A 15,429-nucleotide genomic window follows, 5' to 3' on the forward strand; every position below is an offset into this window, starting at 1 on the left:
GCAATGCAAGTGCCATGTGAGATTGCAGCCTCAGGCTGCATGCTTATGATGAATTTGCATAGTATTTTGAAATGCAGTGTATTTCACTGTCCTTTTTATAGTTCCTTTACTTTTGTGCCATGTCCGTTTCATAACAATGAAGAATATTATTCTGTATATTATTGCCAATCACAAGTTTTATTGTCTTTTATTTTAGGAACGGAGACAGAAGGTGCCATGTTCTTGTGTAAGCCCATATGGTCTTCATCTGAGCCACAATGGCACTGGCTGTTCCTAGCAACAGCATGGACTTGCCCCAAAATAATGGGCCCTGTTTGCGAAATCATATCAATGAGTCCAGGCTGAAGGTAGATGACCCTAGAGTCAGGAGATACTCCATTCCGCCGGCACAGGCTCCGACGGCAAAGCACATGCTGGCCTATCTGCCCAGGCCACCGACAGACACCAGCAGATATGGAACCTTCCCTCAAAAGGTATAGTAAGTATTGTGTTAAAAATTTGTACTGTATAGTAACTTCTCAGAGAAAAATTCTTCTTTCTCCACTGCTCAGGTCTGTTTCTTCCACCCATGTCCTAAAGTGACATTCAGTCTGAAATCTGAACTTAATCTGTGATGAGTGCAATATGAGCTGGACTCACTAACAGAGATATCAATTCAAGGTTGGGTTCACACCACGTTTATATTTATACTAAGCAAATACGTCGGGAAAACACCCAACATTACATTGAGAAATAGTGGCAGGCGGAGGGATAGTTGTTGCCTTCGTCTGGCCATTATACATCCTGTCGGCCAAAAAATGCCGGATGGACGACGTAGCAAGCTACGTCTTTTCATCCTGCAGCCTCCAGCTGATAGACGTGAGCGTAGGCAATGGATGGCTAAGGAGAACGGATACAGCGTATTGCATCCAACCCCCAAGCCTCGCCGACTGGATATGTCGCTCAGTAGAAAGCGTGGGACCCGGTGATGTCACTGTCTATATAAGGACAGTGACATCACTGGGGAAACACCCTGCCGATGTATGAGGGGGGTCCTCGGGCTTCATATCCCACTGTATAGAAATACATCGGGATACGTCGGAATCCTCCTGACTTGTCCTTACAATGTATGACAAATAACGTGGTGTGAACCCAGCCTAAGTCACATCTATAGATAGGAGTACTGTCTAAATGAAAGGGGACTGACAAGGGCACATACCAAGGTAGCTGATAATAAATAGTAGGTTTCTAACTTACCTCAGCGATCTGTGTGTTTGGCATTGTTGCTGTCTGTAGTATTAATTGGTTTGCTAATAAAAAATATGATTTTGCATCATTAAGAAAAACATCCAACTGGCATTGGCCAGCTATAAACAAACAAAGGTACCCCAAGAGCATAGGGCACATTTGTAGTATCGTCAAATGCTAGATTAAAAGGACAAAGATTACAAACTGATCATCTAAAACAGTGATGGCAAATCTTTTAGACACCGAGTGCCAAAACTACAACCAAACTCATTTATTTTTTGCAAAGTGCCAATGCATCAATTTAGGCCGTAACTTATTACTCCCTGTCACAGGTTTAAATCGTATAAGCAGCTGAGGACGCCAATACAGTAAAAAAAAGAAGTTCGAATTATCATTGTAGCTTCTTTTCAGGGTCCTGGACTGCCTGGGACTGCAGAAGTCCTGTTTGTGCCCATAGAGAGGTCTCTGAGTGCCACCTCTGGCACCCATGCCATAGGTTCGCCACCACTAATCTAAAATATGTCTGATAACATGCGGGCCAAACGAATCAATGATTAACAGCTAACGTGTTTCTGCATTGTATTATTACTTTGTAATGGTGCTTCCTCAGGGGTTTTTACGTATACACATTGGTGTAACCCTATTGAAGATTAGACTGACAGCATCCCCCCCCCCTCTTCCCCAGAGCTAACCCTATATCCTAACAGTACAGTGTTACTGGAATTTAGCCTCATACACTAGAGGCACAACAAACCGGGGGATAGGGTTAACCTTTTATTATTGTAGATGACATGATGGCATTAAATTACGGACTAAATGATGACAATCATCTTTGTCCTTTTTTCCAGCATTTTACATTACTACAAATATGCCCTATACTCTAGGGGTACCTTTGTTTTTTTATAATGATATATTTTTCATAATGATGCAATATTAACCAACAAAGGTTAATTTTTAACATCATTCATCTTTCATCCAGGCAGTCTATAGATATAATTTACAGAAATTAAACATTTCATAAAAGTCCTTGTGTTCTTCCACCTGCTGTCTGTAGTAGCTTTCATGTTCACATATGCATTCCCCTTCTGCAAACTCCTTTCTACACTCTCATGCAGCCAATGGCTTGGCTCTTTCCCCTGAAGAAATGAGCGCTCTCTGCTATCTGTACACCTTGATACTGTTTTTGCATCTCCTTTACCCCTCTCCCTCTCCATCCCTGAAGATCTGGATGCTATTCCCCCTTATACACAGCTTTATTAATCTTCCCTACAAGATGTTGTTGTTCTCCTCCCTCTCTACACTTTGATACTGTTTGTTTCATTTTCTTCACACCTACCCCTGAAGATATGATTGTTCTTCTGCTCCATACATCCTCCTTCTCTCATTGCTGGTAATTCTCATGACCTCCCATCGTTTTGTTCTGAGATAAATTTAAAGATATATAGAAGTCTTTCATTAAAGGGGTTGTCCAATCTTAAAAAAAAAGCTAAAATCTGGCAGGGGTGGGGGAGGAGGTTGTAAAACAAAATAAATTATGCAAATGGAAGCTTTTCAAGTGTAAGTGCACCCTTCTTCAACAGTTTATTATAGAAGTGTTTTACCCATTTGGAAGAAACCATTTATTTTTTAGAAATAATAATTCTAATAACGTGTTTTGATCTCTTTTTTTTCCCGCATTCCCAAACAGCCTGAAACAATGGTTCTGCCCGTGACTTCATGTGAGGAAAATCATCAAAAAGTAGAATTTCCTCAACCCAAGAAAAGCAGCCTCATCTCAAGTCTTCGGAGATTCAGTGCGGTAGAACAAACAAACACGAGTACTGTTCCCCCGGTCGCAAAGCACAGGCCTAGTGTGACTATAAATACAGAGGACTTACCTCGCTACCAACGAACTGCAAGGCCGGAGACGCCGCAACGGGAGACCGTCTCAAAATGGCATCCAAAACATGCCCTAAGTGTTCCAAATATCCCCATGCGAAGTAAAACTCCAACTCGTAGTGTTGTCTCTGCTCCAGTTACTACAAAATCACACAGAGTGAGGTGTAAGCTCATGTATGATGACCGTCAGCTCTTTAACCTCACTAATCGACAGACGCGGCAGAGATATGTCACCAAGGATGGCAAGTGTAGGGTCAACCTTGGTCGAATTGATGAAAAGAAGAGGTTTTTGTCAGACATTTTTACCACTATTGTGGACCTAAAGTATCGTTGGTTCATATTTGTATTCATGTTGTGTTATATCCTCACTTGGGTTGGATTTGGAGTTATTTATTTTGTGGATGCCTTCATTAGAGATGACATAAATCACATTGGGGATCCTGAGTGGAAGCCTTGTCTTGACAATGTTGACACCTTCCTTGCTGCCTTACTCTTGTCTGTGGAAAGTCAACGGACAATTGGCTACGGCACCAGGATGGTAACTGCCAATTGCCCAGAGGGTGTGATTTTTCTTATGGCTCAGTCGATAATAGGATCAGTAATTGATGCCCTCATGGTGGGCTGTATGTTTGTTAAAATTTCACGGCCTAAAAAGAGAGCCCAGACGTTAATTTTCAGTAAGAAATGTGTAGTCTCCCACCGAGATGAAAAACTTTGCTTGATGTTCAGGATTGGAGATCTACGAGACAGCCACATGGTGGATGCCAAGATACGAGCTAAACTCATCAAATCTCGACAGACAAAGGAAGGGGAGTTTATTCCACTGGAGCAGTCAGAAATAAACCTTGGCTATGATACTGGAGAGGACCGACTTTTCCTTGTAGAACCTCAGATCATCTGTCATTTCATCAACGATCGCAGTCCATTTTGGGAAATGTCGGCAGAGTCGTTGAAGCGGGAGCAGTTTGAAATTATTGTAATACTTGAGGGCATTGTTGAAGCCACAGGTAAGACACAAGTTAACTTTTGCTGCATATATATCTAGTTTTCTTCACTGGTCATCCCAGCAGCCAGGCCCCCCCAGTGATCAGCGCCTACTCCATTACCTGGAAATAGGGGATCATTGTTATTTGTAGTAGATCACTTTTACCTTTTATAATATTGCATGCACAGTATGTCCCTAAGTTAGTGCCAAAAATATTAACAGGGGACAAAAAAGAGGAGAACTAGATTAGATTTTTTATGATATCAGGTAGTCAAACTGTGTGGCAGTGTGGCAAGAATTACACAACCGATGGCAAATTTCACCTTACGAACAAGAGACACGACCTTATAGATTTTAACGGCATAGAGTTACAGGCAGAACAAGTAGACGGTGTCCTCTACACACTGGTATTCTTATGCGGATTGTACAAACTTGATTTTATGCTATGAAATTCTAAAGGTCAGCACATTTTCATTTCACGCTGTCTTGATGAAGCTGACATTTCCAATGATGAACAAAGTGAATTTGGACTTGGAGATAGAGAAACACTTATTCATCCTATAAAAGTCATGTGACTTTTTTTTTTTTTACTTTGTAATACTAGTAGTACTGTGAAATATCCTGTAAGAACACAAAGTGGCACTTGGGGGTGTGCCAAACTGATATTGATCACTCCTTCTAATAATAGGCATCATACATATTTAGGTCATTTGTTTTAATTTCTGTATTGCATCTTTTATGGGCCAAAAATCATAAGCATAAAAGATTTTTTTATTTAAAAAAATTGCTCCGTTATTCTTCTATACATGCTTCTCACACTCACTGTGGGCTGGATTTTGCTCTCTGCAGAAAGATCTTTCAGAGAAGCTGCCTGACTTCTCAGAGTCTATTTCTATCTGTGTTATCCTAAATGGTTAGAAACTCTCATTAAAGGCATTTTTACATTGGGAGCTTTCTGCTCAGATTTTGCATTGGTATGGGAGAGGCAAAACAAGGCAGTAGGGTTCCAAAGCACAGAAGATACACAAATATTTACATTGTACTTTTTTGTCTTACATATCATGATAGAAATACTAACTAATACGTCCTAAATGAGCGTTTCTAACAACAAACACAGATAAGAGACATACCATGAGGCATCAGGGTGCTTCTGATAGCTTTCTTTGCAAAGAGATTATTCTTATTTTGAAATGTCTACAAGTAATCTATTAACTCCTTCCTCCATGTCTCATTTAAATAAGGTATGACATGTCAAGCCAAGACTTCCTACACAGAGGACGAGATTCTTTGGGGTCACAGGTTCGAGCCATGCATGACTCTGGAGAAAGGAGCGTTCCGTGTCGACTACAGCCACTTTGATAAGACATTTGATGTCCAAACTCCATGGGGAAGTGCTAAGGAGATGCACGAACTGAAAGAGAACGAACAAAATGACAGATCTACCCTTAGCCTCTACTGGGACAACATGTTTCAGACTGGTATCCCGGAGGACCTAAACATGGGATCGGGGGATTATTTACTGGAGAACCAAGACAGAATGGACTTTCCCAGCATTGCGGAAACAAACAGAGAGTCTGACAGCAACAACCTTGATGTCTGATAGAAGACTCCTTAGTTGCCAATGTTTTACTATTGACGGCAGGGAGACTTTATAAATAACTGTGTTTTTATAGTAAGGAGAATCCAGATCCTTTGATGCAATTGTTTTTACCAGAACCTAAATATTGTCTGTTCTTATTCTCTCATTCCAAGTGTCTTTTACTGTTATATTGCTAAGTGAACTCATTGCGTTACCAAATCAGGGCCCTGTACTATCCTTTTACTCATTTCTCTGTCCTCCTATCAGTTCACTCAGTTATGCCTTCACTTAAGTTATGTCTGCCATTGTGTCTCCAACACTGCATCACAGAAAGCATGAGGGGCACTGTGTCTCCTTGGGGAGACCACATAGAGGAATACTTAGAGGAAAAAATTTGGAATAAGTTTACAAATTAGTTTTGCTTGCTGGGGAAATGAAAAGCTGTGCCTCATGCACCACCTATTAGATGGTATGGACTTGAGTTCATGTCCAATTCTTAATGAGGTCTTGAAACATAACTAGGGGTGTTGGTCGAACTGGAATCATCTCTTTCAAAAAGAAAAAAAATCACCAATCTGAGGAAAGCTGAGGACACCCACTGAGGACACCCACTCATAGAACCAGGCACTGTGACTGTGGTAACCTTTTTATATTTGTCATCCATGGCTTTGTTCCCTCTACAATCAACTTGTAAAATTATGCCAATGAGAAAGTTACCAGAGCCTCTCTCTGTCTCCTCCTCCTCCCCCTCAGGAGGAGTAATCTTACACAGAAGAAAGGAGAAAGTGTAACAAAGAAAAACAAATATAAGAAGATTACCACAGTCACAGTGCCTGGATCTATGAGTAAGTGTCCCTGGTTTATCATGGTGGATTTTGATTGTAGATTTCCTTTAGTGTTATTTTCAAGGAAACTCTTTCCAGTTGTAGGGGTGGGAGCTGCAATCTAGACAGTATCACAGTCTCTAGATGATGATGGTCCAAAACGTTACAAAAAAACCCTGTCCACCACCTTCTCTTTGAAAGATATATATTGGTTTTGCTTTTATCAGTGATCAATTTTCAAGACCTTTTTTGGAGTTGGACAACACAGATTTTAGAAGCACAGTTTTTTATTTTTCAAATTTGAACTATTTTTGCATTATTTTCAAAACTTTAGAGATGCGGTTTCTATCCTAGTTGGGACAAGGTAATAAAAAGGGGTAATTACCTATAGGGTAAGTAGTACTCCATGGAGGTTAAAAACTTCTGTCCTGGATTTGAAAGCTTCAACAACCCCCTTGCATGGAGGGATGGAAGTGGCACAAAGCGGTTCATCAGGTATCCGTTAACCTTTATGATTCGGTCTTCATTTTGACTCCTGGGACCTCCACTGATCACTACTACAGGGGGGTTTTGGTTATTTTTGACCACTACTTTCTTCTCCTCATCCTCACTGAGGCCATGCATCTTGTTAGAGCAGGAGGCTAAGGTCTCCTTTCCTAAAAAAGCTGTGATCGTGTGTCCTGTCTGTGTGTAATGTTTTGTCCTGCCTTTGTGCACAGGATCCTTGAGTGTTTCTATGGAATCAGAAAAGGTGATAGTTCTTCCATATCCTCCCGCTAATATCCACGGCTCAGCCAGCGCAAACAAATCAAAGAGCCGTCATTACATGGTGACAATGGCTCCTGTCATTGGTGGGACATATTAGACAGCAAGTGAACAGTCAGTATTTGAAGGGAACCGGGGAATGGAATTTTTGGCTGATGAAAGGTTCCTGTAGCCTATCCTAGGCTGATTTTACAAATGCCTTTGTAAGCATTCTGAATCATTTCAGTAGTTTATATAAGTTACATTCACATTACTTGGCTCCCTGCCAGCAGTGTGTTTTTAGTGCCTAGGGAAGAGGCAGCTGCAGCCTGTGTGTGTCTCCTCTCCTCCACATTCATGAAGCTCCCTCCCCCTTCTATCTTCGTGTCATGTGCATCGAGCAGGCAAGGGAGGGAGGGGGGTGGTGGAGGAGAGGAAGAATGTATGAGGAGACACAGGCACACTCAGGGTGCCGCTGCCACATCCTATAGACTCACTACACACTGCTGGCAGATAATGTGAAATTAACTTCATAAAGTACTGAAATGATTAAGACTGCTGACAAAGCATTTTTAAAATCAGCATAGCATAGGCTTTTGGAACAACCAGCTAAAAATGACATTACTGGTGGCAGGTGCAATTTAATGTTGGTGCTTCAGAATCAGAAAATGGGCAAATGTAAGCATCTGAGGGTTAATAGTGAAGGCTATGTGTGGTTTAAATGAAGTCTACAAGCTAAAAGCTTCAGACTGTGTTAGTTGTTGAGCCTTGAGAGCCGTGTAACCCCCACCATTTGTGTATGTTGTTGTTAGCAGCAGGACTGTGGAAAATGCATTTTTATGCAAATTATAGCTGGACCTGGAGCACACTGGTGCTTGAGATCTCTTCACTGAGCACAGCACAACCTCACCCTTCTGCTCTGAGACACTTCTATGGATGCTTCTATTTAAATACAACAGATGGGAAGGGTTGTGATGTGTTCAGCTCACAAGTCCAGCTCCAATCCAGGAATATAAATTAATTTTTCACAGTCCTGCTGCTCCTAACAACAAACATAAGGGGCCAATGCCAAACACCATCTGCAGTTTTCCATGGTCGAAACTAATGACTAAGGTTCCCTTTAATGAACGGAAACTATTCAACAAATACTTGGGTCATGGTAACCCAAAGATCTTTGATGTTTTAGAAAAGTAAAGGTGATCCTGTCTGGCCCAAATCTACAGAAGAGATATTTTTACATGTTTTACATATTATACCTACTGTAGCGGACTGGGTTTCCTTAGGCCCACCAGAGGAAATCTATCTGGGGGCCCACTCTTCATTATCCCCCAGGAAATATTCTCTAGCACCCTTCAAATTGTGTTGTTTTCTGATGGACCTCTGGGGTTCAGTATTGGGTTGAGCCAGGGCCCACCGGAGGATCCTCTGGTACTCTGGTGGGCCAGTCCGACACTGTACTGTAGTATGTAAAATATATTAATTCATAACTTTTTCAATGCAAATATATCTGGTTATCCTGTACATACTTATTATAATCTCATATATTTCATAACAACCTTATTGGATCTGCTGGAAATGTCCTAGTACCAGATCCCACAGGAAACCTTTAGAGAGCCATACCTCAATTGGGTTTGAGCGGTTTCATAGAGAACCTATACGACATGCTCTGGCTGTTTGGTGTATGTACTGTATAAGAGTACATTCAGACGACCGTCTGGGGGGATGTATGTGAGGCCGGATATACATCCCCATAGATGGTAATGGCGCCCCGGCGGCGGTGTGGCACCATTCTGCGCTGTACAAGGGGTTAAAGATAGAGCATGCTCTATCTTTCCCCGTGTGTGCGGCGCTTTTCTCTGTGGTGGGGGTTAGCGGTCATCTTGGGATCTATTGGGAGCGCACAGCATGGCCGGCCGAGCATACGCCTATGTGTATATACCCTAAGGCCCCATGCACACGACTGTATAAAATCGGAATATGGCCCCATGCATTCCAATGGGCAATACGGCCATCCAGGTACATGGTTGTATCGTCCACTCTACCGTAAGCACGCCATATAAAAATATATGGGCTAAATACATGATGCATACGGTAGTGCACCGTATATGCTGCCGTATATACGTGCAATATCCAGATCCAGTGGGAGGTGCATTCTGCAAGCCAGCCAATAGTCATCTATCATCTACCAGCCCACCCTATATTATATGGATACGGTACAGATATGGTGCAATTCGTTTGCCATATTTACGGCCAGATCAGCCCTATATAGGGAACAGAAAAGACCATACGGTCGTGTGCATGAGGCCTAACACTGCATTCCTATAGTGTACAATACAACCCAATACAGATGTATTCCTGTGGCTACTTACTACCAGAGAGGTGCCGAGATCTCCGCTGGGATGGATATGAAGACATGTGCAGAAGTACAAGCTGGAGAGATGTATACTATTTCTAAAACAATAAAAATATCTGTACAAATGTGTGTTGTAGTTGGACTTAATGTAATAAGACAATCTCATGCAGATATATAGGGGCTTATTTACTAAGGGTCCCGCGGCCACATTTCCGTCGGTTTTTCCAACGTTTTTGGGGATCGCGCCGCTGTGACAGGCATTTAGAAGGTGATTGTGTCGCACGCGTTTGGATTTTGACGCATCAGTGCCGGTTTTCATGCGACACAAATCGGGGCAGGCCGTCGGACGATCCGACTGATTCTGACTGAGCGCGGGATTTAACTTTCAATTTGTGTTGCAAGATCAAGCACTTACATACACCAGGAAGAAGAAGGTGAACTCTGGCGGACCTGAACGGGGAAGCCACACATGCAGGATATTGGGCGCACAATCTTCTTGAATCGCGGCAGATGTGCATTCCGGTTGGACAATGCAAATTTGGGGATCGCACAGGACAGGTAAGTAAATGTGCCCCATGTAGTCTGATCCTAGAGTAATCCAGGGTTTGTCTGTCTCGTATTCCTCCTGCCTCAGACAGAGGTATTATGGCGGAATCAGACTACACAAAGTTTGTTTGTAGTCTGTTATTATGTAGATACATATATAAAATCTTATCTGCTTTCTTTTTCAATGGTTTACACAGTTGAACTGTCCCTACAACTAAAAAGTGATAGAGCAAGCTTAAAAGAAATCTACCATCAAAACATGATAAAGCAGGGACACTTACTCATAGATCCAGGCACTGTGACTGTGGTAATCTACTTATATTTATTATTCATGGCCTCTCTCCATTCTAATGAGCCAGAAGGGCTCTGGGGCGTATTACTAGAAGCCCTCCATGCTGAAAATTGCTGGCTGACTGAGTGATGAACGCAAGGAAGGAATCACGTGTTGTTGAAGAAGTTACCCCAAACCATGACACTTCCTCCACCATCTTTCACCTACTTCTTTGCACACTTTGGGTTCAGTATTCCCCCAGTTTATTGAATATAATATTTCTCATCAGACCCAAATAAAAAACTATGGACCATAAACTATTGACCACTCCTTATATGTTTATACAACATGCTCCTCAGCAAAGGTGAGTCCAGCCTTTTGATTCTTTCTGCTAATGAGAGGTTTGATCACTCCAAATGCTCTGATGGGACAGATCCTTACCCTGTTCGGTGCTTAACTGGCGATCAATTCCAGCTGCAGTAATGAAACAATTAGCCATTTTCCGAGATTTCCCACATTATCCTGTCCTCCTGTCCTCGCATGCATTTTTCTTTCAAGGGTGACCAACCTTCTTGGGGGACTTAATTGCGTTTGTAAAGATTCAATATTCTAGAAATCACAGACTTGGGACTTCTCTTTCTATGGGTGATAAGGTCAACTCAGTGAAAACTAGAAAGTTAGGTTGTCAGCTACATAGGGTTTGCAGGATACTTAAAGGGGTTTTCCCACAAACGAAACGAAACCCTCAAACCCCTAGTGATGTTAACACAATAAAGATCATTTTAACCCTTTACAATTTTACTCAGTGTTATTGCTGTTTTAGCTCATATCTCTAGGCTGCTCAGTGTAAGATTCCAGGGTGTGGGCGGGGCCTCTCTAAGCAGACACATTATTATCCATCTAGTTCTGTGCGGTGACAATGTGGTTACATTATCAGGGTGCAGGTGTATATACACTTTCATCTGGCTTCTGACATTGTACTAGAGATGCATGAGATTACACAGAGGCTGAGAGACAGAGGCTGACAGACTTTTACACTGTTACAGTATCAGCACTGCTACATCTCACAGACATGTGCCTGCCTCCCTCTTCCCCCAGATCACTTATCCTTGTAGTTTGTAGCCTCTCTATCTGTTCATGATCTCCTGGCAGGATGTGATCAGTGTGAGCTCCGTGCAGGGGTCGGGGCTACAGCCACACAGCAGAGAGAGACAGAAATCTCACCACCCGACCCTAAGTCAGAAGTTACAGGCTTGTATCTAGGGGCAATCAAAATTGTGTACAGAAGGACAGATGGAGACAGGTTGGACTTATGTCTGTGAAATGCTGCATTTTTGTTAATAACAGTGAATTAGAGAATGTGTTATTTTGCTATCTTGAGTACATATACAAAAACTTGTCTTCGTGGGAACACCCCTTTAAGGACACTTAACACCAGGTACCAGAACTACACCAATAACTTGCAGGTATGTGAAAGTAATCTCTAATTTTGATCAGTGTTCTTTTACAATGATCTCACTTACATCTTTATTATGTGGGTTAAAATTTATACACTTCATGAAATAATATCAAACTACACAATGGTCTTGACATTTAGGAAATTGTATGTTATTCTCTATTTTTTTCTCTCCAGTGTATTTGCCACCAGATAATAAATGATGTGTATGTGAATCAAGTGTAGTATATAGGTTAGACATACAGTATGCAGACAGTTTTGGCTAACAATAGCCTATAGGAAAATCAATATACAAACCAGCAGCTACTTATCAGCTCAAGTGTGAACAGATTATAAGACCTAGAGGGTGGCCATAGGTGTGAGAATAGCCAAATAAGGCAAACGTGATATGTAATAGATCAGATGTCTGTAATCATGGCATCTATTTAGACTAATAGTCGGTCTGATTAGATATTATTTCCTTCTCTTACACACACTCATCCTGCTCCAGGTTTCCTGCAGATGTCCATGTGCTGCCCTGCTTTATAGACGCTTTATAATGGATTGCAGTGAGCATAGAAAATCTATTATAGAGTGCAGAAAAGTTTAGCTCTGAACACCTAAAGTTACAAAAGGTGGGGGTTGATACACCTGCTTCAGGTATAAAGGTACAAAAAAGGGAATTTTATAAATAGAAATGTCATTATTAACTCAAAATCCAATTCCTATGCAAACAGTATACAAATACATAGAAAGCAAGTAGATGTAGCAAGGATAGAGAACACACATGCCATCTACTGATCAAATCAGGGTACTGCAGAAGTATGACAGTACATTTAGTACGTTATCATATTATGTCACTATTACTGTGGCTCCATTCCAGATCTGGAGACTGTCATATGCTTTTCTGATCCTTAGTTCTCCATGTGTTGAATCTATTTGAACCCAGTGTCCTATTTGTAGGCAGTCTTTTATAGAGGAGGAGAAGCTAAGCAGATTGTACATAGTTCCCTATAATAATAATTCTTTATTTATATAGCCCACACAGATTACGCAGCGCTGCACAAAGCATGTCAAATTGGTCCCTGTCCCCATGAGGCTCACAATCTAAACAACCTAACAGTATGTTTTGGAGTGTGGGAGAAAACCGGGGGACCCAGAGGACACCCATGCAAACACGGAGAGAACATACAAACTCTTTGCAGATGTTGACCTGGGTGGGATTTGAATCCAGAACCCCAGCGCTACCCACTCAGCCACCGTTCTGCCCACAGGCGGCATGTTACAGAGCAAGCAGGGTCAGTTTTAGTCAAAATGGGGCACTGGGCAAAGCTAAAAGTGGGTCCCAAAATAAAACTTTGATGAACAGTCACATACAGTAAGATTTCTCCATTTAGCCCTATACAATAATACTTTGTAGTTACACACAGTAGTAGGGTAAGGCAATGTGTAATATGGGACTATAGGAGATAGACAGATGATAGGGAGATTGATGATATAATATAAATATGAAAGATGATATAGATTTATAGATGCATGCAGTATATAAAAAGTAGATTATATATAGATGACTAGATAAGTGATAGAGAAATATATATATATATACAGTATATGAGATATAGATAGATATAGTAGAAGATTGGTTAATACATAGCTAGATAGGGAATATATACATATGATAGACAAGAGAAGTCAGATAGATAGATAGATAGATAGATAGATAGATAGATAGATAGATAGATAGATAGATAGATAGATAGATAGATAGATAGATAGATAGATAGACAATATTGATAAATAGATAGACAAAAAGCTAGATAGATAAATGGTGAGATAGACAGATATATGGATAGGAAATCATAGAAGAAATATAACTAGACAGATAGAGGATAGATATATAGAAAGGAGATAGATAACAAGCATCTTCCCCCAGGCATTCAACCAAGGGGTATTAAAAAAGCAACACAAAAGTCCACATGAAGGGGGCCCATTTCAGACAGGAGGCCCTGGGAAAATGCCCAGTTTGCCACCCCTTAGTGCCGCCCTGAGATTAAGAGTAGCTGAGCAGAGTGTCCTTTGACTGATAAATCTTTTTGCAAGTGACTTGCTGCAATTGTTATTATCCCATGTCAAGTCACAAGACTTCCTGAAAGTTGACAAACCATCAAATATGGACTGGTTACAGCGCTGTTTATCCCCTGCTCTATGTTATCCTCCCCTCTGCTGCTCTATGATCACGTCTAACATCTGCTAGTTGTCGCTATTCGTATTAAGGAGCAATCTTGGTATAAAGCAGTGGTTCTCAACCTTTCTAACGCTGTGACCCCGCAATACAATTCCTCATGTTGTGGTGACCCCAAACCATGTACAAGAATATAACGACTATAATACTGCCCCCTATGTACAGGAATATAACTACTATAATACTGCCCCCTATGTACAATAATATAACTACTATAATACTGCCCCCTATGTACTGGAATATAACTACTATAATACTGCCCCCTATGTACAAGAATATAACTACTATAACACTGCCCCCTATGTACTGGAATATAACTACTATAATACTGCCCCTATGTACAAGAATATAACTGCTATAATACTGCCCCCTATGTACAAGAATATAACTACTATAATACTGCCCCCTATGTACAAGAATATAACTACTATAATACTGCCCCCTATGTACAAGAATATAACTACTATAATGCTGCCCCCTATGTACAAGAATATAACTACTATAATGCTGCCCCCTATGTACAAGAATATAACTACGATAATACTGCCCCCTATGTACAAGAATATAACTATAATACTGCCCCTATGTACACGAATATAAATACTATAATACTGCCCCCTATGTACACGAATATAACTACTATAATACTGCCCCTATGTACAAGAATATAACTACTATAAAACTGCCCCCTATGTACAAGAATATATCTACTATAATACTGCCCCCTATGTACAAGAATATATCTACTATAATACTGCCCCCTATGTACAAGAATATAACTACTATAATACTGCCCCCTATGTACAAGAATATAACTACTATAATACTGCCCCCTATGTACAATAATATAACTACTATAATACTGCCCCCTATGTACAAGAATATAAATACTATAATACTGCCCCCTATGTACAAGAATATAACTACTATAACACTGCCCCCTATGTACAAGAATATAACTACTATAATACTGCCCCTATGTACAAGAATATAACTACTATAAAACTGCCTCCTATGTACAAGAATATAACTACTATAATACTGCCCCCTATGTACAGGAATATAACTACTATAACACTGCCCCCTATGTACAAGAATATAACTACTATAATACTGCCCCTATGTACAAGAATATAACTACTATAAAACTGCCTCCTATGTACAAGAATATAACTACTATAATACTGCCCCCTATGTACAGGAATATAACTAATATAATACTGCCCCCTATGTACAGGAATATAACTACTATAATACTGCCCCCTATGTACAGGAATATAACTACTATAATACTGCCCCCTATGTACAGGAATATAACTACTATAATACTGCCCCCTATGTACAG

General features: G+C 40.8%; 1 protein-coding gene across 2 annotated transcripts in view; it reads left to right on the plus strand.

Moving 5' to 3' along the window:
- Window positions 1-11,139, plus strand: part of LOC140134982 (G protein-activated inward rectifier potassium channel 4-like) — a 37,284-nt gene extending 26,145 nt beyond the window's left edge. Inside the window, exons 2-4 of one of the 2 annotated variants that reach the window (XM_072155851.1) lie at window positions 197-473; window positions 2,915-4,112; window positions 5,332-11,139. In XM_072155851.1, the coding sequence (XP_072011952.1) occupies window positions 258-473; window positions 2,915-4,112; window positions 5,332-5,690 (1,773 nt within the window). In that variant the 5' untranslated portion in view covers window positions 197-257 and the 3' untranslated portion in view covers window positions 5,691-11,139. Of the gene's footprint in view, window positions 1-196; window positions 479-2,914; window positions 4,113-5,331 lie in introns of those variants that run through there. The other variant, XM_072155852.1, reaches the window with a different exon arrangement.
- Window positions 11,140-15,429: the final 4,290 nt, after the last annotated feature.

The sequence above is a fragment of the Engystomops pustulosus genome, chromosome 6 (genome assembly GCF_040894005.1).
Source record: "Engystomops pustulosus chromosome 6, aEngPut4.maternal, whole genome shotgun sequence".
Taxonomy (NCBI): Eukaryota; Metazoa; Chordata; class Amphibia; order Anura; family Leptodactylidae; genus Engystomops; species Engystomops pustulosus.